This window comes from Dunckerocampus dactyliophorus, chromosome 9, assembly GCF_027744805.1.
Source record: "Dunckerocampus dactyliophorus isolate RoL2022-P2 chromosome 9, RoL_Ddac_1.1, whole genome shotgun sequence".
In the NCBI taxonomy this organism is placed as follows: Eukaryota; Metazoa; Chordata; class Actinopteri; order Syngnathiformes; family Syngnathidae; genus Dunckerocampus; species Dunckerocampus dactyliophorus.
This window is the reverse complement of record NC_072827.1, coordinates 32339003-32365036: the sequence shown is the minus strand read 5'-3', so window position 1 is coordinate 32365036 and position 26034 is coordinate 32339003. Positions and strand designations below refer to the sequence as shown.

At 40.8% G+C, this 26034-nt stretch overlaps 1 protein-coding gene across 1 annotated transcript; it reads left to right on the top strand.

Annotated features, from left to right (window-relative positions):
- tbx15 (T-box transcription factor 15) lies at window positions 1-23722 on the top strand. Its single transcript, XM_054787314.1, has 8 exons — window positions 1-391; window positions 5188-5395; window positions 7420-7521; window positions 15281-15452; window positions 17655-17822; window positions 17907-17971; window positions 21463-21560; window positions 22453-23722. The coding sequence occupies exons 1-8, from the start codon at window positions 205-207 to the stop codon at window positions 23280-23282; spliced, it is 1830 nt and encodes a 609-aa protein (XP_054643289.1). The 5' UTR covers window positions 1-204; the 3' UTR covers window positions 23283-23722.
- The last annotated feature ends 2312 nt before the right edge of the window (window positions 23723-26034 follow it).

Genomic DNA, 26034 nt, shown 5'->3' with positions numbered 1-26034 from the left:
GTCGAGGACGATGGCCGCCCGTGGAAGTCCCACGCAGCGCTTCTAGCGGGATTACTTTTCCTTTTTCCTCCCCCCAACGTTTTCTGAGTTTCTACCCACGCTTTGAACAACTTTGAATTTGTCCTTCGCTTCCCTCGATCCTTTGTGTGGACGGAACGAGTGGGTTTCTCCTGCTCAGAACCGCTCGGGGGGGATTTGAGAGACATGAGTGAGAGGAGGCGATCTGCCGCCGCGCTGAGCTCAAGAGCCCACGCCTTCTCCGTGGAAGCCCTCATCGGCTCCGGCAAGAAGAGGAAGCTGCGCGCCTGGGACGACAAGGACATCCACTTGGCCATGGACGGACTCGCGGGGGACGCCGACGACCCGGCCCACTGTCTGGACATGGACCCGGGTCAGTACACACACGCGCGCCTTAGAACCTAGACCACCAGCGTCTAAACCCGGTTCTGTAGCTTTAAGACGCCCACACGCTTGTTCGGACTCGCTCAAGTCCACGCAAATGTGTCCGAAAGTTTGGCTGCAGGCCCACGTGAGCGCGCGTATTTGCTAAATCTTCCTCGTCATCTAAACTACGCTTGTTTGTTTTGTAGTTGCTGCACAACCTCGACCAGCACCGCACACCGAACCTCCTTCAAGGCCCGCATGAACAATTCAGTTGGAGTTTAGAAATAGAATACACTTTTTTATGTAAAAACGATGATGGGATTGTTGACCATTTCCACTCAATTGATAGCAGACTTCATACAGCATATAAGATATGACAAATATTCAACTACGGCTAAAAATGTGTCACAATTCAAATAGATTGGACTCTTTAAAAAAATACCCTTAAACGAACTCGTTCTTCTTTCAACTGACGTCCAGCAACTACGTTGCAATAAGTCATTGTGTCATATTTATTATAAAATAGCTCTTATTTAAAAAAACAACGCGCGTATAGTATTCAAATAGTGCGTATAAAAGCAGTATTGTCGTAGAAGTATAGTAGTACTAGAGAGTACAAGCAGTACTGTATTAGAAATAGAGTAGCCGTAGGGCTTTCCTAGCACGTGAGCACGATTCAGCGGGCTGCTGAGCTGCGTCCTTCCCGACATGCGAGCGTCATCGCCGGTCTTCTCTGCGGCCTGGCTCGGCCTCTTTCTGGCGCACCTCCGAACCGTATAAAGTTTCTACCCGCTGTTCAAAGTTTGAGATTCCTTCTTAAAAAGGGGATCTATACGGACACCAAACCGGGTCCTCATTGGTACACCCAGAACCAGAACCCAAAAATGGGCAAAGTTCTGGTTTCTAATCGCTTTGGGTCCATATGGGACTGAGACTTGAGCAGGCAGGTTCGGATCCATTTGGAGTGTGAAAGAGTGCTTTAATGGGATCACGTCTGCGGGTTCGGGTGTTTCTTTTTGGCCATATTACAACTAAAACTCCACTGAAAAATGCGAAAGATGTTTGTTTGAAGTTTGCAGTATTTAGGTTTTAGGGTCTATCTCAACAGAACCACTCAAGTCCTTTTTTTAAACACTGTATTTAGCAGCAAAAACGCTATTTACTTCGCCGTGAGAACGTTACATTTTGCCATAAAAATGTTATATTTATCTGCAAAAAAACGCCATATTTATACCCGGGGCCACAAAACCACTCTTTTTGACACATACAAGTTATTTTCCACAGAAAACATGATTTGAATTTGCCAGATTTTATAAATACATATGTATATACAGTACAGCAGTATCCAAAGTAAAATATTTTAATTTGCCACAGAAATGATACAGGCCATTTATCTGCATAAACGTTGTGGCAAACGGGAGTACACGCCACAAAAAGCGTTCAATTTGGACACGTACTTTCCCCAGAAGTCATCGTTTTTAACTGCAAAAACACCATGCCCCACCCCCACTCACCAAACAAATAACAGGCTATTCCAGCGCTGCGTTTCCCCAAAAAGTTCATTAAACAAAACATTTATTTTGCCATTAAAAATGACATTTAATGCAGAAAAAAATATACTCATCAGCCAAAACCCAAAATGCTTTATTACTCCATGAAAGTACCATCATTTGCCCCCGCCCCCCAAAAAGTAAAAAAAGTCACAACCATTTTGCCACAAAAACACAATATTAACCTTCAAGTAAAACGCACTTTGCTCAGAAAACCACAATGTCTTCATCCAATACTAATCATAGTCCTGCCTTCTCACTTGCTCGCCGCCCACACACGCACGGACACGTTGAATAATAAATAAATATGAAATCACGTATTATAGTAAAAAGAATAGTTAACTGACGTTTCTCATTTGTATTGCAGCACAAAGTGAAAATTGATGAAATAAAGTAGTGACATGAATACAAAAAAACAAATAAAAATGTCAGAAATGAAATGAGTAGAATGTTAAATACTATAAAAATAAAAATACTTTATTGTGCCACAAAAATGCAACATTGTCCAAAGAGAACTCTTAGCTATTGCCACCACAACAATAATATCTTTTGTCAAGATCATGCAGTCTTTTACCATCAAATATTACATTGTCCCATAGAAATGCAATAGTACACCACAAAAATGTTAGCATTTCCAAAGGGAACACTTACCTATTTCCACTAAATGCTATACTATGCCACTAAATGCTATGTTCCATCACAAAAATGCTGTATTTTCCAAAAAAAATACTCTCTATTGACACAAAATTCTATATTGTGCCACAAAAATGCAACATTTCCCGAAGTGAACATTCACATATTCTCACAAAATGCTATCCTAATCCTACCACAAAAGGATATATTTTCCAAAGAAAATTCTATTTCATTATTCCATCAACTGATGGACAATTTAAGAAATGATTCCACATTTTATTTGTTGAAGATTATTTTTTAAGTCATTTTTATGTTATAATTGTGTACCTGTAAGTGGGCACACAGTTAAATCATCCCTAGAATGTACGAGTAGAAGATTAGGTGTACTTGAAGCTTTTTACTTGGAGATGCATGAACATCACCATTTCCACAGCGAAATAAGAAGAAATGATACGAGGTGCTCGTTTGATTGTGTTGTGCACGCATGCAATTTGCATTGAAACCATCACGCGATTTAGAAGTGCATACAGTCCCGTTTCTAAAATATCATCTTGGCCTTGTGATTTTTTACCCTTCATTCAAATCAGCGGCAGTGTGTGTGTGTGTGTGTGTGAGTGTGTGAGAGTGGAAAAAAAATCAAATAAATGTCATCTCTTCATACTGAGGGCTGTTTTTAATATTTAACCACCTACATGAGTGGTCATAATGTGGTCACTTAGGTGTGTGTGTGTGTGTGTGTGTGTGTGTGTGTGTGTGTGTGCGCGTGTGTGTGTGTGTGAGAGAGAGAGAGCTGTCAAGCTTCTGTTTGGCCTCCGCTTTTCCTCCCCTAAGGAATTCCTGTCAAATTGTCTCGTATCTTTGTGGAATACGTCTGCTTCCATCGCTCAGCAGCCAAAGTATTGGAAAGACGACACAGCGCAGGAGTCATTCATTCATGTGCACATTGTTCCATGAACGCCTCCCCATCGTCTCGTTCCAATGTTGGGAAGGCTGCAACCTCTTTGAAAACGGCCGACCTGCTGAACTGCACACAAAGTTTGGACACACAAATGCAAAATTCCGAAACAGAAACATCATATTTCACCATCATGCTTGTCTTGCCGCAAAAACGCCACATGTTGCCAGGAAATCACTTCATTTACACATCCGGAAATTGCCAAGAAATCACTAAAAAGCTAACTTTTTTCTGAGGAAAGTGCTGTTTTTGCCACACAAATGAAATATTACACCACAAAAAGGTTCTATTTTTCAAAGAGGCTTCCATCTTTTACCAACAAATACTGTATTGTGCTACAAAAATGCAATATTACGCCACAAAAATCCAGTATTTTTTATTTAATATTTTATCTATTGTCACTAAATACTATATTGTGCCAAAAAAAAGTTATTTTCCAAATAGAATACTATCTTTTGCCACAAAACACTATGTTGTGTCACAAAAGTGTGATATTCCACCACAAAAATGTTGCATTTTCCAAAGAGAATGCTATCTTTTACCACAAAATGCTACGTTGTGCCACCAAAGTGCTTTATTCCATCACAAAAAGGTTATATTTTCTAAAGAGAGCTCTATCTTTTGCCACAAAATACTATATTGTGCCACAAAAATGAGATATTTTTCAAAGTGAACACTAGCTATTGCCACAAAAGGATATGTCACACCACAAAAATGATACATTTTGTCAAGATAATGCGATCTTTTGCCACAAAATATTACATTGTCCCACAAAAATGCAATATTACACCACAAAAATGTTCTATTTTCCAAAAAGAATACTACTTTTTCTACAAAATGCTAAGTTGTGCCACAAAAGTGTGATATTACGGCACAGAAATGCGATATCTTCCAAAGTGAACACTAACCTATTGCCAGGAAATGCTATACTGTACCACAAGAATGCTATTCCATCACAAAAATACTGCATTTTCCAAAGACAATACTATTTATTGCCACAAAATGCTATATCCCACCTCAAAAATGGATCTATTTTCTCAGGAGATTATTATCTTTTGCCATAAAATACACCATTATCCCACAAAAATGCAATATTTCACCACAAAAATGTTAGATTTTCCAAATAGAACATTCACCTGTTGCCACTAAATGCTATATTGTGCCAAAAAAGGGCCATTTCCACAACAAAATGTTAGATTTTCCAAAGAGAATGCCATCTTTTACTACAAAATAGTATATTGTGCCACAAAAGTGGTAATATTCTCCAAAGCAAACGCCTAATTATTGCTACAAAATGCTATGTTCCCCCTCAAAAACTGTATATTTTCCAAAGAAAACCATATTTCTTACCACAAAAGGCTATGTTCCACCACAAGGATGATATATGTTCCAAACAGAACGCTTTATTGTTCAGAAAAGGGGTCAGTTTCACCACAGAAATGTTATATTTTTGAAAGAGAACATTATATTTTCCTACAAAATGCGAAATTGTGCCACAAGAGGCAATATTACGCCACAAAAATGCTGTATTTCCCAAAGAGAACGCCATCTTTTGCCAGAAAATGCAATACTCCACCACATGAACGATGATTCCCCAAAGAGAAATCTAGTATTTTGTGCACCAAAATACTCCTCATCCTCATCCTGGCTTCGTTCCTCCCTCAGACTCCGAGGCGAGTCCCGGCTCTGACGGAGAGGATCTGGCCGAGAGGACGTCGTGTTCCTTCGGCTCCCCCGCCGAGCTTCCGGCGGGGCCGTGCGAGCCTCCGGCAGCCGCCTCCATGGAGGAGATCCACGTGGAGCTGCAGTGCGCCGACCTGTGGAAACGCTTCCACGACATCGGCACCGAGATGATCATCACCAAGGCCGGCAGGTAGGAGGAGGAGGAGGAGGGCGCCCCCCGACACGTGGTCTTTTCTGTCGTCACGACGGAAGACTATGTGATCAAAAAAGGATGAAAGGCACTTTTTAAATATAATTTAACAAGAAGACAAAATGAATTCATGAGCAGCGGTCGTCATTCTGCAAGTCGTAAGACTTCATCTGGAGGACAAACGTCATTTAAACGCTGGTTCGTATTCAGGACAAAAGCAGCTTGCAGGGAAAGTTCGACAGAATCACGTGAAAATATGACGGGAATGAAGTCATACTTGCCACAAGTTGAAATTGTTGGAAAATTAAAAGGTAAAAATAGTTTGTCAAAGCTGAATTCTAAGATGAAAAGTCACAATTTGACGAGAATAAAGTGGAAATATGACGAGGAAACGTAAGGTGAGTTTAGTGGTTGAATCATCTGAGAGCCAACATGACACATGAAGTTAAGTTAAGTTAATTTACCCAAGAACATTGAAATTGTTGGAAAAAAAGAGTAAAAATATATACATTTTAAAAGCTGCATTGTAACCCCAAAAAAGAAAGAAAAGAATAAACTCGCAATATTATTTAAAAAAATAAAAATAACACCATTTGAGTAGCATAAAGTTGAAAGCTTAAAATGTTTATATTTGTATTTTTAAATATATTATATTAAATAATATCATGTGATGTAATATAAATATAATAAATAATAACAATAATATATCATATTATAATATAATGTTTATTCTGAGAAACGGGGGGGGGGGGGTGTGGAAAGTGTTGAATTTCAAATTTTTTTGCATGTTTGTCCTACTTCAATGTTTCAGATCATCAAACAAATGGAAATATTTTAAATCAAAGTTTTTATTATTCAGGGATGAAAACAATCCAAAGCTACATGTCCCTGTGTGAAAAAGTGATGGCCCCCTAAAGCTAATAAGTGGTTGGCCCCCCCCTTAGCAGCAACAACTGCAATCAACTTGCAATGAGTCTCTTCCAGCGCTGGGGAGGAATTTAGCAGAATTGTTGTCATTCAGCCACATTGGAGGCTTTTCCTTTTGAAGGTCATGCCACAGCATCTCAATAGGATTCAGGTCAGGACTTGGACTAGACCACTCCAAAGTCTTCAGCCATTCAGAGGTGGACTTGCTGGTGTGTTTTGGATCATTGTCCTGCTGCAGAACCCAAGTTGCTTTCAGCTTGAGGTCACCGACATTCTCCTTCAGCACAATTCATGCTTCCATTGATCACAGCAAGTCTTCCAGGTCCTGAAGACCATCACACTACCACCACCATGTTTTACTGTTGCTATGAGGTTCTTTTTCTGAAATGTGGCGTTACTTTGACGCCATATGTAATGGTATTTTCCATCAAGATGTTTTCTGGCAAACATCTGAGAGGAGCCTTAATGTTGTTTTTGTTCAGCAGTGGTTTTGATCTTGGAACTCTGCCATGCAGGCTGTTTTTGCCCAGCGTCTTTCTTATGGTGGAGTCATGAACACTAACCTTAACTGAGGCAAGTGAGGCCTGCGGTTCTTTGGATGTTGTTGTGGGGTCTTTTGTGACCTCTCGGATGAGTCGTTGCTGCGCTCTTGGGGTCATTTTGGTTGGCTGGCCCCTCCTCGGAAGGTTCACCACTGTTCCATGTTTTGGCCATTTGTGGATAATTGCTCTCACTGTGGTTGGTTGGAGTCCCAAAGCTTTAGAAATGGTTTTATAACCTTTTCCACACTGATGGATCTCAATTCATCTCAGTTAAGTTTAAATTTGTTTGCTGATCTGAAACATTGAAATGTGACAAACATGAAAAAAAAGAAGAAGTCAGGAAGAGGACAAACACTTTTTCACACCCCTGTAACATCCTAGCATATCTACATGTGCTGCTTTACAAAATATCTAAAAAGTGGCATCCATTTATTTTTCACGTTGTGTCCCTTGCTGGGATAACGTTCGGCTAACCCTGCTTAGCGTTATCTCGCTGTGTTGTCACTATTGTGCTCTTCTTTTTTTACGTTTCCATCTTTTTTCCGCCAACACCAGGAGGATGTTTCCTGCCATGCGGGTCAAGATCGCCGGCCTGGATCCCCACCAGCAGTATTACATCGCCATGGACATCGTCCCCGTGGACAACAAGCGATACAGGTGAGACGCTATCAATCATAACGGCTACAAAAACGATAAGTGCACGCTTGCAGACCACGGCAGCGTACCCCGTACGTACGTTGCATCCCGCCGTCGTCTGGGATGCTGTTGTCCAAGACAAACACGTCGCAATAATCACGTCCGCTCACACATGAACGCACAAGCGATACCATTTTTGGCCCAGGCTGGATTATGAATCCTTTTCATACGCATTTCATGGTGGAACTATACAGTACATCTACTACCAGCGATATTAGTCATTCAAGTAGACCTTCTTATATTACTAGCATCAAAGGAAATACCATGAAAGTATATCAAATGACTAAAAAGGAATGAAATGTCATCAATTTGCAAACATAATATTTAAATTCATATTAAAAAATGACTCAAATATATAATATAATAATAACAATAATGAAAGCATATGTTAGCATATTATTAACCCTAACCCTAACTGACCAAAAAGGAATGAAAAAACATAATTTAGCAAAATGAGTATCATTAAGTGATATAATATCATGAAATTCATATTTTTACAAAGACTCAAATATATCATATGGGATAATATTATACATGTAATACATCATTAAAAATATTACATTCAAATATACATATTCATAGTATTAGTATTCCTTTAAAAGCACACTGAAGTAGAAATAAACAGTTCATATTTTCAAACTGACAAAGTAAGAATGAGCGTAACGTCTTCGCCAGGTTTTTCTTTTTTTGTGTTGTTGTTGACATTTCAGTCGATTGGCTTTCAGGCCGGACGTCGGCGTCTCCAAACAGGATTCCATCAATGTTCCAGAACACGCCAGCGGTCCGCTTCATTCCCGGTTTGAACGCCAACGGCGATGAAGTTGCTCGTACGTTAAGCACCGGCGTCTAAAAGTTAGCTAAGCTTCACGGCTGGGGGCCCTGAGGGCACGGCGTGTTCTCGTTCTCACACGAGCAAGCGAGGGAGGAGTTTTGGCTTCACGCGAGTTCTCGTCAGCAAAGCGGCGAAGATGTCTGCGGGAGAGAGAAGCAGAGCGACTTTGAGTTGACTCACACTAGCCGGACGCTCCTGCACGTGAAGGATCGCTCTGGCTCGCTAGGCTGTTAGCATGGCAGTGCTAGCTTGTTCAGTTAGCATCATTGGCTGTGACGTATTTGCAGTACAAAGGAAAAATAACACCACAAGCAAAACACTCAAATGGTGACAAATTCTTGTCCGTGTTTTAATACAAACAAGACGGAGGCGCCTGTGACGGCTTTTATATGGGGGAGGGGCCCACTGCAGCACCCGCTGCTTGTTGAGAAGAGCAACACGTGCTTTGGGGGTCGGGGCTCAAAAGTGGGCCACGAGTCCATTCTGTGTGGGTCGCAGACCTCAAGTCAAAAATGACACTAAAGTGTGTCGGACTCATTTTGAAGTGAAATGAAGCAACGTTTGTACGCATTTTACATTTACTCACTTACCAGTGAAATAAAATATATTTTCAAAAGTTTTATAAGGAAAAACTTTAACGACTTAAATGCATAAAAAATATGAATGAATTAAAAATGACTTCAATGAAAGTGTCCAAAATAAATAAAAATAAAAACGAGTTTCATAAAAAGTTTAAAATATGAATAGAAATAATAATGACATAAATAAAAGTGTAAAAAAATAATTACAAAATAAGAATGACTTACAGAAAAACGTAAAAAATGATCAAATTGAATACAAATAAAAAAAAGACATATACAGTAGAAGTGTAAAACATAATACAAGTCAATCCAAATAAAAATGCCTGGGGATCAAATGAGTGATCATTGTAAAACATGTGTCCCAGATTGAGAGCACTTGAGAACCGCCGCACTGATTAGTCTTTTAAAAGTGGTCACACCCATCCTTCCTGCTACATCTTCTTCTTCTCTGGCAGACAGCGTGCGTTATGACGTGTTTACCAATGAGGGCCAACGGATAACGCCAAATGGATTTGTGGCGGCACAGACGTAAGCGTTGGAATCGAAAGTAGATGGGAAAACACGGGCATCAGTGTATTGTTGATTAGCATTGGCAGCGCGTTAACACTTGCAGCAAGCTAGCACGTACGTATGCACCTTTCTTCACGCATTTAACGTTAAACAACAGCAGTCGATAAACTTCAGCACACAAACAAACGACAAAACGTTCACCAACGAGAAGAAAGACGCTTTGTTTCCTGCGTCGTCACGCGACGATGTGTGTACGTAGAAGACGCTTGAACGACACCGACGCCAGCTCAAGGCGGGCGCTCGGTGTAAACGTGGCGCGTGCAGACTCTGCGTGGGAACGTCGGAGAATTTCTTCTTTCTTTTTTTCCATGGAGTCAGCGTTCTTCCCCGAAAGCCACCGCCGTTTCTCTTGCCTTCATGCTAACAATTAAAAGCGTTGACAGTCGCAAACTATTTCAAGGAGTCGTTGACGTGCCTCAATCGCTGTCATTTGCAGCAAATTTATAGCTCAGCTCGGATGCGCGTCACATTCTCAGGGAGGCCGACCGCCTTTTTAATTGCATTTTCTTTTTCGCCGCCAACGCGGCCTCGCGCGGGGGGAGCTAAGACGTCGGCTAACAAAAGAGATTTATGGAGCGCTTTGAAGCTGGGGGAGAAAATGCAAGGCGCTGAAAATAAAGGTGGAGGTTTACGGCGCCCCCTGGTGGTTGCAGCGGTTCTAACCAAAACAGCAACGTGGCTCCTCGTTCACGTACGACGTAGCGGTGAAGACTCGCAAAAGCTGCTCAAATAACACACACTTTAAAATAAGTCAAATAACACAAAGATCATGTCAACAAATCTTTATTTCATGGAATTCAATGCTGCTAATTCTATTCAATGTTTCCAATGAAAAGATGGGTCAGTCTCGTATTGTTAAGGTGTGCATTTATTCCATTTCATTCATTCCATTTCATTTATTCCTTATCGTTTATTCCGTATAAATAAAGTTGTACATTTTGAGAAAAGTCGTAAATTTACCAGAAAAAAAGTTGGACATTTATGAGAAGTTAATTTTTAGAATAAAATTGTAAATTTATGAGAATTTTTTTGATGAGAATAAAGGTGTAAATTTATGACAAAAAAGTTATAAATTTACAAGAATAACGTCTGAAATTTCCAAAAACACAGTTTACAAGAATAAAATTGTAAATTTCCAAGAAAAAAAGTCATAAATTTATGACAATAAAGTTGTAAATTTACAAAAATAAAATTGTTAATTTACAAGAAAAAGGCATACTTGAGAATAAAGTCATACTGATCCGAGAATAAAGTTGTAAACTTACGAAAAAAAGTCATAATATTATGAGAATAAAGTTGTAATACTACGAGAATAAAGTCATAAATGTATGAGAATAAAGCTGTAATACGAGAATAAAGTCATAAATGTATGAGAATAAAGCTGTAATACGAGAATAAAGTCATAAATGTATGAGAATAAAGCTGTAATACGAGAATAAAGTCATAAATGTATGAGAATAAAGTTGTAATACTACGAGAATAAAGTCATAAATGTATGAGAATAAAGCTGTAATACGAGAATAAAGTCATTAATGTATGAGAATAAAGCTGTAATACGAGAATAAAGTCATAAATGTATGAGAATAAAGCTGTAATACGAGAATAAAGTCATAAATGTATGAGAATAAAGTTGTAATACTACGAGAATAAAGTCATAAATGTATGAGAATAAAGCTGTAATACGAGAATAAAGTCATAAATGTATGAGAATAAAGCTGTAATACGAGAATAAAGTCATAAATGTATGAGAATAAAGTTGTAATACTACGAGAATAAAGTCATAAATGTATGAGAATAAAGCTGTAATACGAGAATAAAGTCATAAATGTATGAGAATAAAGCTGTAATACGAGAATAAAGTCATAAATGTATGAGAATAAAGTTGTAATACTACGAGAATAAAGTCATAAATGTATGAGAATAAAGCTGTAATACGAGAATAAAGTCATAAATGTATGAGAATAAAGTTGTAATACTACGAGAATAAAGTCATAAATGTATGAGAATAAAGCTGTAATACGAGAATAAAGTCATAAATGTATGAGAATAAAGTTGTAATACTACGAGAATAAAGTCATAAATGTATGAGAATAAAGCTGTAATACGAGAATAAAGTCATAAATGTATGAGAATAAAGTTGTAATACTACGAGAATAAAGTCATAAATGTATGAGAATAAAGTGGTGACTTTACGTGTCAGAGGAAAACAGTGAATGAGTCAAATAGTACAAGTTGTCCGCAGATGTGCGGCTTTATTCTGGAAGGCTCAGGTTATTTGAACAGGCGTTGCTTGAGACAGCTACGAAAAAGGAGGGACGGATGTCATTTTTGGCAAAGCGCAATCGTAATATTACGACTTATCTCGTAAATTTGCGACTTTTTTTCTTGTAAATTAAGACTTTTTTCTTGTAAATTAACGACTGTATTCTTGGAAATTTACAGCTTTATTCTCAAAATCTCCGATTTCTTTTTCCCCCCAATGTGGCAAAAAAGACATTTTATTGAAACGTTTTTCCTCCCCCCGCCCCCAGCGTACCCTAACCTCATGAAGGATTTGTTTTTTCCAGGCCAGAAAATAAAATGCCATCAAATTGAAGGAGATGTTCTTTCAGGGTGCTCGTTTTGGGCTTGCCTTTTGAAGCGGCTTCTTTTTACGCTGCCGTAAGCTTGATCGGTACCTCCGTGGGTCTCTCTCTCTCTCTCTCTCTCTCTCTGTCTCTCTGTGTGTGTGTGTGTGTGTGTGTGTGTGTGTGTAAAGGTCATATGTTACTGCCCCTCCCCCATTTTTTTAATTTTCCAAATATTTCAACTTCCTTCTTTGTAAATGTTCTTTGCGCATTATTATGACTTTATTCCCATAATATTTTGACTTTATTCACAAAACATACAACTTTTTCCCCAAACTAATTCCCATAAATTGCAACTTTATTTTGTTTATTTCTCATAATATTACAACTTTAAAAAAACTTTTTTTTTTTTAAATATTTCGACTCTATGCTACTAAAGAGACATTTTTCCTCAATATTACCAGTTATTACAGGTCATTTTTTCTCTTTAGAATACAACTTTTTTTCTCTTAATATTTGGATTTCTTTTCAGAAAATGACAGCTGTTTTTACTCTGCGTTTCCTCTTGTTAATTTTCCTCTTGTAATTATGACTTTATTCCCATAATATTTTCCGCAACCAATTTTTCCTACTTTATTTTGGTTTGTTAGTTTCTCATAAAATTACAACTTAAAAAAAAACTTTGTATTGTTGAATATTATAACTTTATGCTACTAAAATTACATTATTTGTCCTGATAATATTACAAGTATATTCTCATAAGATGTTTTTTTTTTCTTCTTTAGAATACAACTTTTTCCCCTTAATTTTTTGACTTTATTTGGAGAAAATTACAGCAGTTTTTTTTCCATCTGTGATGTTTTTTTTCCTCAACTATTTCAACTTTCTTCCTGTAAATTTTCTTCTTGTAATTATGACTTTATTCCCACAATTTATTTGCATAATAAATGCAACCTAATTTTCCAAATATACAGCTTTATTTGTTGTTTTGTTAATTTCTCAGAACATGACCGCGTCAAGTCTTTTTTCTATAATATTTCAACTTTGCTATTTGCTATTAAAATGACATTCTTTTTCCTCATAATATTACCAGTTTATTCTCCTTTTTCTCTTTAGAATCCAACTTTTTTCTCTAAATATTTGGACTTTATTCAGGGAAAATGACAGCTGTCTTTTCCATTTCCGCTGGGTTTTTTCCTCCCAACTATTTTGACTTTCTTTGAGTCATTTTTTTTCTTTTAATGATGACTTTATTCCCATCATATTGTAGCTTTTTCTGCAACCTAATGTTCCAAAAAAATTGCGGCTTTATTTGTTGTTTCTGGAGAAGTGTGAGAAGAGTGAGAAGTGTGAACGTTTTCACGGGTTTCAACGTGACAAGTTCAGCGAGCCCGAGGCTAAAAGGGGAAATGAAGAAATGTCGTGTTTTCTGTTTTTCATGCTGCCCAAAAGACAACAGCAGCAACAGCTTGGAAAAAGCCCCTCCCGGAGGGACAAATGTGCTGTCAAGCTGTTGACGCTGGCTGATTCCTCGCTTTCAGCTTCATGTTGGAACATGAAAGAAAACAGTCAAAAATGAGCTGCGCTTTTGTCACTTGGAATAAAAAGCAACAGAAAATGACGATGATGTCCTCCGCAGCTGAACGCCGTCAAGTCCTGTTAGCGCGCACGCCAAGTCATCGCTCCCGCGGCAGACGGCGCGTGTCGCCTTCCGTCATGTCGTTATTAGCTGCGTTTTAGCCGCGCCGCTAACTAGCGAGACGTGAGCGACGGTGAACACGTTGTTCCCTTGGAGACTTTATTCCCAGAACTTAATTTCCCAAACATTCCCACTTCATTTTGTTTCCTTTGTTCCCCCTAATATTATGACTAAATAAAAAGAATGTTTTTTTTCTTTAATATTTCAATTCTACGCTACTAAAATGACGTCATTTTTCCTCGCTTTATTCTCGTGAAATTGCGTCTTTTTTCTCGTTAGATTCCAACTTTTTTTCTCGTAATATTTGGACTTTATTCTTGTTTTTCCCATTTCTGTTATTTTGTTTTTTTTTTTATTTCAAATTTTTGCTTGTAAATTTTCTTCTCGTAATTATGATTGCCAAGCCCCCTGCCCCCCCCCCTCCGTAAAATTCTAACTTTTTCCGCAACCTAATTTTCAATAAATTACAAATGTGTTGTTTTGTTTGTTTCTCATAATCTTAAAAAAGTCTTTGTGATATTTCGAGTCAATGCTACTAAAATGACAACATTGCAAGTTTATTCTCTTCAAATCGCAACGTTTGATCTCGTTAGCGTACGCCTTCCCGCATGTCTTTTCATATTTGGACTTTATTCTCCTAAAATGTTTTTTATTTCTGCTGATTTATTTCAAACATTCCCAACAATTTCAACGTCTTTCTTGTGTTTTTTTTCTCGTAATTTTGAACTTTCCCCCCAATTTATTTTTCCCCAAATTCCAACTTTATTTTGTTTTGTTTCTCATAATGACTTAAAAAAAGTCTTTAATATTTTTGCCACTAAAATGACACTATTTTCCTCATATTATGAGTACTTTTACTTTATTCTTGGTAGAACACGACTTTTTTCCCCCCAATAGTTTGACGTTATTCTTGTGAAATTAAGTTTTTTCCATTCGTCCATTATTTTCCAACTATTTAAGCTTTCTTTTTGTAGTTTTTTGTCTGCTATTTATGACTTCATTCCCATAAGATTTTGACATTATTCTCCAAACATTCAAACTTTTTCCCAAGCGTATTTTCCAAAAATTCCAACTTAATTTGGTTTTGTTTGTTTCGCCTATTATGAGTTAAAAACCACCTTTTTCTTTGATATTTCAGTGATTTGCTGCTAAAACGATGTCATTTTCTCTCATATTTTGAGTTTATTCTTGTTTTTTTCCACTTCTGCTATTTTTATTTTTTCAACATTTTCCTTGTAAATTTTCTTCATTCTTGTAAAATTCAAACTTCTTCCGCAACCTAATTTTCAAATGTGTTTTGTTTGCGTCTCATAATACGACGTAACAATGATGTCTTTATTATTTCGATGTTATGCTACTCAAATGCTTAGCGATAGCTTGACGCTCGGCTCGTTCTGAGTGAATCAGGCTTATTTGAGGGCTCGGAGACACGAAGGAAGGCCGATGTGACGTTCTGACGTTGGCGTTGCAGGTACGTGTACCACAGCTCCAAGTGGATGGTGGCGGGGAACGCCGACTCGCCTGTGCCGCCTCGCGTCTACATCCACCCGGACTCTCTGGCGTCGGGGGACACGTGGATGAGGCAGGTGGTCAGCTTTGACAAGCTCAAGCTCACCAACAACGAGCTGGACGACCAAGGACACGTAAGGGATATTATTGCTATCTAAATACAGTCAAACCTGTCTTAGCGGCCACCTTTATAGAACAGCCACCTCCCTATAGCAGCCACTGAAAAATCCCCCCCAGCAAATTTACATGTTATAGACCCTGTGTATAGCAGTCACCTGTCCAACGCGGCCAGCGGCCACCCATTTTGTCTCCCTTGGTCAATATCTGACTGCATACAGCGGCCAAATTACCAACTCAAGTAGAAGCTTCATGCACGAAAAAGTTTTGTTTTTCAATCAATGAAGCCGTCGTGTGTAGACTTTAATTACTGAGTCCTAGCTCAGTCACAATCATTCACAAGATCTACACAAACTGTCAGTTGTTCCACATAAAAAAGCCGTCTTCTTTTGAGCTTGCTATTTCCTGGTCAAACATGTAACTTTAAGAGCATTTGCACCAAAACATTACCGCAAAGTAATGTAGTAAGTAGGGCCCTAAAATTCAACCTTGTGGGATCTGTCTACTTATCTAGCCATCGTAGCATCAATATCTAATGTTAGCATGCTAATATCTGGCTCATGGAGCCGCTAGCGTGAACATACACCAACCTTTCCATTTTTTGTTCGTAAATAAAACATTTCTTTTGCTGTGAATTTCAAGTGTGTTTCCGCAACGTTGACGCCTAACGGACGGCTAGCATCCTCCTGTCTTACGTTAGCATGCGGTCAGGATTCGTGCCAAGAAGTGATGTCACATGGTACGCTAGCTAGCCCTGTCGTAAATAATGTGACACTCCGCTTGAGCAGAGGGAGATCTTTTACTCCGATGCTGCTGTTAGTGCTTCGCTAGAACTTGTCTGCTTCTGTTAGCGTGCTCCATTCTCTTAGCCTGCTTTTATTAGCGTTATCGGAAGTGACTCGCCCTCCTTTTAGTCCCGACTGAATCAAGAAAGGAGCTATTTACTCTATATACACTTTTATAGCCCTTTTTTTAATACTGCCAGCGTGAAAAGGGTCTTTTCGAGGAGAGAGGAGAAGTGCAGATGCAATCACCGTGGTTCGCTAACGAACAGGAGCCGGCCTCTCATTGGCTGCGGCACCTCTGGAATGCGGCAAAGAAAGGTACGAGCGCCGCCTCGTCGAAGTTCGTCGCTGGACAGGAAGTTACTCTTAGAAATTGCGGATCTGGCAGAAATCGTTGTCGTCCTCTTGAAGCATTTCACGGCTAATCGTGTCTTGAACAAGTCAGTGAGCAGTCATGTCATTAAAAAAGTAAAAAAGGCATGCATGTCAACACTGCTATTTTTTGAAAATATATTTTTTTATTTTTTCGTAGACAGGAAATCCTGCTTGTTTTTGGGACCGAACTTGGCTTGGAAGCGTCTCGTCTTCACTGCAAACACCACAGCTTCATTCATTCTTGCTTCTTTTTAGCTTCACTGCCCTTTTTCGCGTCTTCGCATCCTTTCCAACCACAGCATTTTCAAATTGGTTTCATTTTGCTCCATTTTCAAATGATGACATTTTTATTGATTTGTTTATTTTGCTTTCCTTCATGACTCACCTTCACCACACAAACACAAAAGAATTCAACTGAATTGCTTTTTCTTTCTTTTTTCCTTCTTCCATTTTCTTTTCTTTTTATGTTTTCTTTGCTTTTCTTTTTCTGTTCCCTTTTTCCTGCCTCCATTTTCTTTTTCTTACTTTTTCTTCTTCTCTTTTTCTCTTTCTTTTCTTTCCTTTTTCTTCTTTTTTTCTTTTCTTTTTCCTTTCCTTCTTTCATTAGCTTTTCTTGTTTTCTAGTCGTGTGTTTTGCACGTCTTCATGGCCGCCGCATGACGGACGTGACAAAAACACCTTTTTCACGTCAAACCAACAAATGTACATCTAGATAAATGTACATCTAGATAAGCGTTTCTAGAGACGTAGATGTATAGATATAGAGCGTAGTAAATCTAGACAAGCGTCTCTAGAGACGTAGATGTATAGATATAGAGCGTAGTAAATCTAGACAAGCGTCTCTAGAGACGTAGCTGTATAGATATAGGGCATTGTAGATGTATAGATATAGAGCGTAGTACATCTAGTGAGCGTCTCTAAAGACCTAGATGTATAGATATAGAGCGTAGTACATCTAGATAAGCGTCTCTAGAGACGTAGCTGTATAGATATAGAGCGTTGCAGATGTATAGATATAGAGCGTAGTAGATCTAGAGCTTGTGGTGTTTCCGTGTGCAGATCATCCTGCACTCGATGCACAAGTACCAGCCCCGCGTCCACGTCATCAGGAAGGACTTCAGCAGCGAGCTGTCGCCCAACAAGCCGGTGCCCGGCGGCGAGGGGGTCAAGACCTTCAGCTTCCCCGAGACCGTCTTCACCACCGTCACCGCCTACCAGAACCAGCAGGTTAGCCCGACCGTTCTAGCTCAGACGAGACCGGACCGGACCGAGTCTAAACCCGCGGGTCACGCTTGGCTTCTTGCTTTACAGATCACCAGACTGAAGATCGACCGGAACCCATTCGCCAAAGGTTTTCGGGACTCTGGCAGAAACAGGTACGTCGTACGCCATCGCACTTTTCGTGCAGCCAAACATTGCGCGTAACAAACCGGTCCGTTTGCCCGTGCGTCTTTTCGGTTTTCGTCCAACGAAAACTGAGGTTTCACTGTAAGTCAAAAATATCTTGCCTCCCCTCCCCGGCGTCTTCCGTTGATGTGGCGTCGTGGTTACACAATCCGACTTTTCTTACCTTGCTTGTGCAGCTAGCTAACAGCTGTTGACTCCTCTTGGATGCTACACGTGATGTAACGGCGAGTATCGATAAACCCGACATGATGCTGATGTTTTTGCGATACGTCACGGACATGTCGTCGTCCGGGCTAGCGCATAATTATGCTAGCTAAATATCATTAACACGCTAGCACGAGCCGCTCGCTCGACTGCAATTGTTCTTTTTAGGATTGTTCCACCGCTTCCTTCGTCTCTCGCCTTCCGTCCTCATTCCTTCTCTCAGCGTTTTGAATGTAGTGAAGGATTGACCCCCCCCCCAATCTATATTGTATTCTCATATATTTAACACTTTATTCTCATACATTTAACACTTTATTCTCATACAGTTAACACTTTAATCTCATACAGTTAACACTTTAATCTCATACATTTAACACTTTAATCTCATACCATTAACACTTTATTCTCATACAGTTAACACTTTATTCTCATACCATTAACACTTTAGTCTCATACCGTTAACACTTTTTTCTCATACCATTAACACTTTAGTCTCATACCGTTAACACTTTATTCTCATACAGTTAACACTTTATTCTCATACATTTAACACTTTATTCTCATACATTTAACACTTTAATCTCATACATTTAACACTTTATTCTCATACCATTAACACTTTAGTCTCATACCGTTAACACTTTAGTCTCATACATTTAACACTTTATTCTCATACAGTTAACACTTTAATCTCATACAGTTAACACTTTAATCTCATACATTTAACACTTTATTCTCATACCATTAACACTTTAGTCTCATACATTTAACACTTTAGTCTCATACATTTAACACTCTATTCTCATACAGTTAACACTTTATTCTCATACAGGTAACAATTTATTCTCATACAGGTAACACTTTATTCTCATACAGTTAACACTTCATTCTCACAAAATTTTTGCAAATTTACGACTTTATCTCATAAAATTATGACTTTATTCTCTTAATATCACAACTTTTTCCTCCCAAATTTATTTCCTTTTAAATTTGACTTTTTTTCTCATAAATTTACCACTTTGTGCTTGTAATATCATGACTTTTTCTCCTAAATGTATGACTTTTCTCTTGTAAATTTGATTTTATTTTTGTAAAGTTACGTCTTTTTTTCTCATAAATGCACCACTTTCTTTTTGTAAATTCACGACTTTATCCTGTTATTTCACGACTTTTTCTCCTAAGTTTACGACTTTTTTTTTTTTAGTAAATTTGACTGTATTCTCATAAATTTACGACTTTCTTCTTGTAAGTTTACAACTTTTTCTCTAAAATTTACCAATTTATTCTGGTACATTTACCACTTTATTTTGAAAATCTCTCCTTGTTATCGTTTTTCAATGTGGCCCTGATAGTCTGTGGCAGGATCCCACCGTGCGTGCTGTAATTATTAATGAAGTTGTTCAACAAAACAGTTGGCTAGCCAGTACGGCTAGCGCAAAATGTCATAACTTCATCAAAATCAAAAGTCGCCAACAGCGTTTTAATTCTTCATTAATGGATGAAGGCAAGTTTTCCAACAAGCTATCTGGCTTGGCTAGCTACAAGCTAGCTACTGTGTGACACTTGCACTTAAAAGCTGAGGCAGCAAGCACCAAGCAAGCGTATTTTGTGTTTGCTAACAAAACTCCACGCTCACGTCACATTGCAATCGGTGGCTGAGGTCAACCCTGCACGCTGTCAGTCCTCGTACTGAGCAACAGCTTCTTTTAGTCAATGAGCTCGTTAACTTACACAAGATTTAGGTCGTGTTAGCGTCTGCTGTACAACGTCTGTTAGCTTTGGGTCCCACTAGCGCCATGAATGAGCGCAGTGACGCCAACGGCCGGGGCCAATTAGCCCGCCGCCCTAACGAGCAGCCGCAAGCGGGGGAAGTGGCGGCCCTAAAACAACACGTGCGCCGGAGTGACGGGAGACGAGGTCCCTGAAGGCGGCGGCTGATGCGCGGAGGGGGGGGAAGTAAATCAAGCGAGTAGCAAGCGGGGGTTTGCAGGTTTGTCCACACTGGAGATGAAACGTCACGCAGATTTATGCGTGCAATAAAAAGCTGCCTGCTTTTAATGGCTCCAGTTTCCTGTGAGCCGGACTCGGGTTTCCCTGCCGTCCGTCAACGATGCAGCCGACGCTTCCGCTAGCTGTAGCTCATCTCCTCGATGGCTCTTATTCTTGTAGCAACGCTTCTTCTTGAATTTCCTCAAACAGATGTTACAAGGACCAACCACTTTGCTCAGTGACCCCCATGTCGCAGCTCTCATGGGGGTCATGGGGGTAGCTCAGGGGTGTACAAACTGCATTTCCGTGTTCTCGTACTTAACATACGCCCTGGTTTTCATACGATTAAGTTTGACGACAGTTTTTGACAAAATTTCATCCCTGTTTTTTTATATTTTTTTATTATTATTATTATTATATTTGACACCATTTAATTTTTGAATACAGTGAAACATTACACGTAACAAACACCACAGCTGCTGCACAACATACGACACACTAGCAATAAAACGCTACAAATGACCAAATTTTCACACAGTTTTCTACGCAAATTTTTGGCAAAATTTCATCCCACAACAGTTTCAGTTTTCGTACAGCCAAACATTGCACGTAACAAACACCAGAAGTGTTGCGCAATACTAGGAATGAGTATTGTGGCCAAATGAATCACGATATTCGACTTTTCACCTGCGTAAGTCAAACCCCGATTTTATTACATCCAGGTTTTCGTACGATTACGTTTTTGACAAAATGTCATCCCGGTTTGGTACAGCAAACACGAGCAATAAAAGCTACGAATGAATGTTGTCTTCTTCAAAGTTGACTTCGACACAAATCGAGTGTTCGCCGCCTAACGTCAAACCTCGGTTTTCATACAATTTGGTTTCCTACGCAAATTTTGGACAAAATTTCATCCCACAACAGTTTTAGTTTTCGTACGGCCAAACATTGCACTTAACAAACACGAGCGTCGCACAATACTTGAAACGCTCGCAATAAAACTCTACGAATGAATATTGTGACCAAATGAATCACGATATTGATGATCGGAATGTCCACCTTTCACCACCAGGTGGAGCAACTAGAGTCCAATCGTGCTTTCGCCTGCTCTCTCAAAGCACGAGGAAAGCCAGCAGGTGTCTGGAGGCGTACGTTGTGGCGGTCTGATGCTAGTTATCGCTATATCCGATCACGAACGCGTGTCTGCTCGCTTTGGATGCCATAGTCGCCTCGTGGTTGCTAAAGACGCTATCCTCCATACGTTCAGGACGGGTCTGGAGGCCATCATGGAGACGTACGCCTTCTGGAGACCTCCCGTCAGGACGCTCACCTTCGAGGACTTCACCAACATGCAGAAGCAGCAGGGTGAGTGAACACGGGCGACGTCTCCTTCGCATCAACGAGGTCCGACACGGCGTTTTCTGCACCTCAACATGACCGATCCAATCCTCATTTTAATGAGACCCCCCCCCACCCCACGCTGCATGCGTGTAGCTACGCTCAATTAGCTCAACCTCACGTTTTATGATCCGTCATGTTTCATGAGGGATTTCTCGTTATTTCCAAGGATGATGTTTCTTTAAATTCATGCATTATTTGAATCAAGTAATTACGATAAGTAAGAATTCTTATGACTTAGAATAAGAACTGTATACTTTTAAAATACAGATTTTATTTTATAAAGATATGTATTTACTTTTATAATAATAATAATACATTTATTTGTATTTTTAAATGTTTATTTTTTTTACATAAAATCATGTTATTGAAATGAAATTATGTTTTATGACACTTTTATTTGTATTTAAAAAAGCATGTATTGCTAACTGGTCCACCTTCTCATGGAAGTATTTTCTTGGCATCGTCCCGCGTTGATAAAAACAAAAGCTCAGCTATGCGAGTCCCTCGCCCCGCCCCCATCGCACGACACATCACCCGGCGTCCGGCGGAGGTCAGGGTGACGTCGCGAGCTGACCTGCGTGACGCGTGTTTGTTATGCTTCAACGCCCCCCAGTGGCTGGTGAACCCTGACTTCAGAACCCCCGGACCCCTCTACTAACCTCCCCCCTCGCCCTAACCCCCAACCCACACCTTCCCCTACCGCCGCTGTGGAAGTGAAGGAAAACATGACTTCACATGCATTTCACGTGCACGCTCCCCCCGCTGCAGAGCTTATGAGAGGCATGTGCTGCTAACCCCCCCCACCTTCCGGCTGCTCCACTCCACATTGAGTCCCCATGTCTTTCTGTGTGTTCAGGTGGAAGCACGGGGACGTCCCCGACCACCTCCAGCACAGGGACGCCCTCCCCCTCCGGAGCGGCCCACCTGCTCTCCCCGTCCTGCTCCCCTCCCGCCTTCCATCTGGCGCCCAACACCTTCAACGTGGGCTGCCGGGAGAGCCAGCTGTGCAACCTGGGTCTGACCGAGTACCCGGCGTGCGCCCGCAGCAACATGGCGGCGCTGCAGGGATACGGCGGCCTGGCCGACGGCTCCTATGGGCGCCTGCAGGCGGCCGGGGGCGGCGTGGCCTCCGCCCAGCCCGCCGAGTCCTTCCTGCCGCAGAGGACTTCCTCCTTGATTGCCGCCGGCATGCAGGGCGGCATGACCGGCAGCGGGGCCGGAAGCACCGGGACCACCGGGGGCAAGATGGACGCTTATGGTGGTCAGCTTGGCTCCTTCCCGGCCTCCCAGCTTCAGTATGTGATGCAGGCGGGGGGCAGCTCCGGTGCCGCCTCATCGTCCGCCCCGTCGGGCTCCTCGCCCTCCTCGGCACACATGTTCAGCGGGGGCCACCACCACGTGCAGCAGGGCTCCTACAACGCCTTCTCCCTGCACAACCCCTACAACCTCTACGGATACAACTTCCCCGCCTCCCCCCGCCTGGCCACTAGCCCTGAGAAGCCCCAGGGCGGGCTGCTCTGCTCCTCCACCCCCGCCGGCGCCTTCGCAGAACGCCAGTACCTGTCTAACAGCAACATGGACGCCGTGCACATGATTGGCAACGGCGGCGGCGGTCAGCAGGGGGGCAGCGCCTGTGACAGCCGCCAGTATGGCTCCGCCTCCCAGATGTCCATGCACATGGTGTAAAGACGGAAGTCCAGAGGAGCCCGTGAAGCCGTGACGTTTGGAGCGAGTGGGGGGAAGGATCATCTTTTTTTTTTTTTTTAGCTTGTGAAGACGCCCCCTCCTCTTAAAAAGGCCTCTGAGGGGGCGTCCAAACTACTATTTAAGTTTCAGCGCTGAGGACATGCTTGGATCGGGTGCAATATTGCTAGCGGCGGCCTTCCTCGCACGCCATCACGTCACGACACAGCTTCACTGTGAGCAGAGGGGGGGGACTTTTCGAATGACTGGACAAGTCCAGACACGTCCTGCAAGCGTCCTGGCAGGCGTCACCATTTTGGAGTGAATATTTGCATACAAATGAAAAAGTGATAATAAATAAATAAATATATATAAATATACATATAGATATACACTGCTCAAAAAAATGAGAGGAACACTTGGAAAACACATCAGATCTAAACTGGGGGAAAAATGATCTTGAATATGTTTCCTGATAATAAGTGGGTGATGTATTAGTAACAAAATGATGCCACATCATTTGATAGAAATGAACATGATCACCCTATAGAGGGGGGAAATCAAAGACACCCCAAAAATGAAAGTGAAAAAATGATGTAGCACACTGGTCCATTTAGCTAAAATGTCATTGTAGCAACTCAAAATGATTCTCAGTAGTTTGTGTGGCCCCCATGTGCTTGTACGCATGCCTGACAACATGGGGGCATGCTCCTAATGAGACTACGGATGGTGTCCTGGGGGATCTCCTCCCAGATCTGGACCAGGGCATCACTGCGGTACCTGGATGCATGGAGGAGATTCCAGGAGACAGGTAGTTACTCCAGGAGAGCTGGACAGGGCCGTAGAAGGTCCTTCAACCCTCAGCAGGATTGATATCTGCTCCTTTGTGCAAGGAGGAACAGGATGAGCATTGCCAAAGCCCTACAAAATGACCTCCAGCAGGCCACTGGTGTGAATGTTTCTGACCAAACAATCAGAAACAGGCTCCATGAGGGTGGCCTGAGGGCCCGACGTCCTGTAGTGGGACCTGTGCTCACTGCCCAGCACCGTAGAGCTCGATTGGCATTTGCCATAGACCACCAGAATTGGCAACTACACCACTGGTGCCCTGTGCTCTTCCCTGATGAGAGCAAGTTCAACCTGAGCACATGCGACAGACGTGAAAGGGTCTGGAGATGCCGTGGAGAACGTTATGCTGCCTGCAACATCATTCAGCATGACCGGTTTGGCAGTGGGTCAGTGATGGTCTGGGGAGGCATATCCCTGGAAGGACGCACAGACCTCCACAGGTTAGATAATGGCACCCTGACTGCTATTAGGTATCGGGATGAAATCCTTGGAACCTACGCTGGTGCAGTGGGACCTGGGTTCCTCCTGCTCCACGACAATGCACGACCTCATGTGGCTAGTGTATGCAGGTAGTTCCTGGATGATGAAGGAATTGATACCATTGACTGGCCCCCACGTTCACCTGACCTAAACCCAATAGAACACCTCTGGGACATTATGTTTAGGTCCATCCGGCGCCGCCAGGTTACTACTCAGACTGTCCAGGAGCTCATTGATGCCCTGGTCCAGATCTGGGAGGAGATCCCCCAGGACACCATCCGTAGTCTCATTAGGAGCATGCCCCGACGTTGTCAGGCATGCGTACAAGCACGTGGGGGCCACACAAACTACTGAGAATCATTTTGAGTTGCTACAATGACATTTTAGCCAAATGGACCAGTGTGCTGCATCATTTTTTCACTTTCATTTTTGGGGTGTCTTTGAATTCCCCCCTCTATAGGGTGATCATTTTCATTTCTATCAAATGATGTGGCATCATTTTGTTACTAATACATCACCCACTTATTATCAGGAAACATATTCAACATCATTTTTCCCCAGTTTAGATCTGATGTGTTTTCCAAGTGTTCCTTTAATTTTTTTGAGCAGTGTATATATATATATATGTATATGTATGTATATATGTATATATATGTATACATACATATATATATATGTGTATATATATATGTATATATATGTATATATATGTATACATACATATATATATGTGTATATATGTATGTATATATATATATATATATATATATATATATATATATATATATATATACATACATACATACATACACACATGTATATGGAGATGGAGAATGCAATCAATGAATAAGCTTCCAAGTTGTTGTGTGAGAAGTCGTGAATAGCAAAGTCGTGATGTGTGTTGTTTCTTGAAGTGCTGAGCAAACACAAGCGCTATAGAAATGTGTGACATAGCAAACCAAACCTTTCCTTTTCTTTTTTTCTGTTTGTTTTGATGTTGTCGGTGGAGCATTTAAAACGATGTAAATAAAAAAGTGCCAAGCACGTAAAAAAGCTCAATAAACCTTTGAACTCACGTCCTTGTTTGGACTCTTTTCATTCCGTTAGCCGTGTCGCGAGCTTCTAGAGCGGGGGTGTCCAGATTGCGGCCTGCGGCAGTTTTCATGCATTTATTTATTTAAGTGGCCATCGGCACTTTCTAAAAATGTAACAAGAAAACTTCAAAGATGAACAGCAAAAATGGAAAACAAAAATCAGCTGTAATTTTATATAAAATAAATAAAGTGAAAAAGTTCTTGCGTTTCTAGAATGAAGTGAAGACAAAACGAGGACAAGAACACAAGAAGAAAGCTGAAACAGTTGGATTTCCAAAAAAACATTGCAGTAATTGTACAAGAATAAAGGCAAAATATGAAGAGAAAAAGTT

Excerpts from the sequence above, each read along its gene's own strand:
- tbx15 (XM_054787314.1), top strand. The coding sequence starts at position 205 with ATGAGTGAGAGGAGGCGATCTGCCGCCGCGCTGAGCTCAAGAGCCCAC. Across the intron at positions 392-5,187 it reads CTGTCTGGACATGGACCCGG|ACTCCGAGGCGAGTCCCGGC; the intron begins GTCAGTACACAC and ends TTCCTCCCTCAG. Across the intron at positions 21,561-22,452 it reads CAACATGCAGAAGCAGCAGG|GTGGAAGCACGGGGACGTCC; the intron begins GTGAGTGAACAC and ends CTGTGTGTTCAG.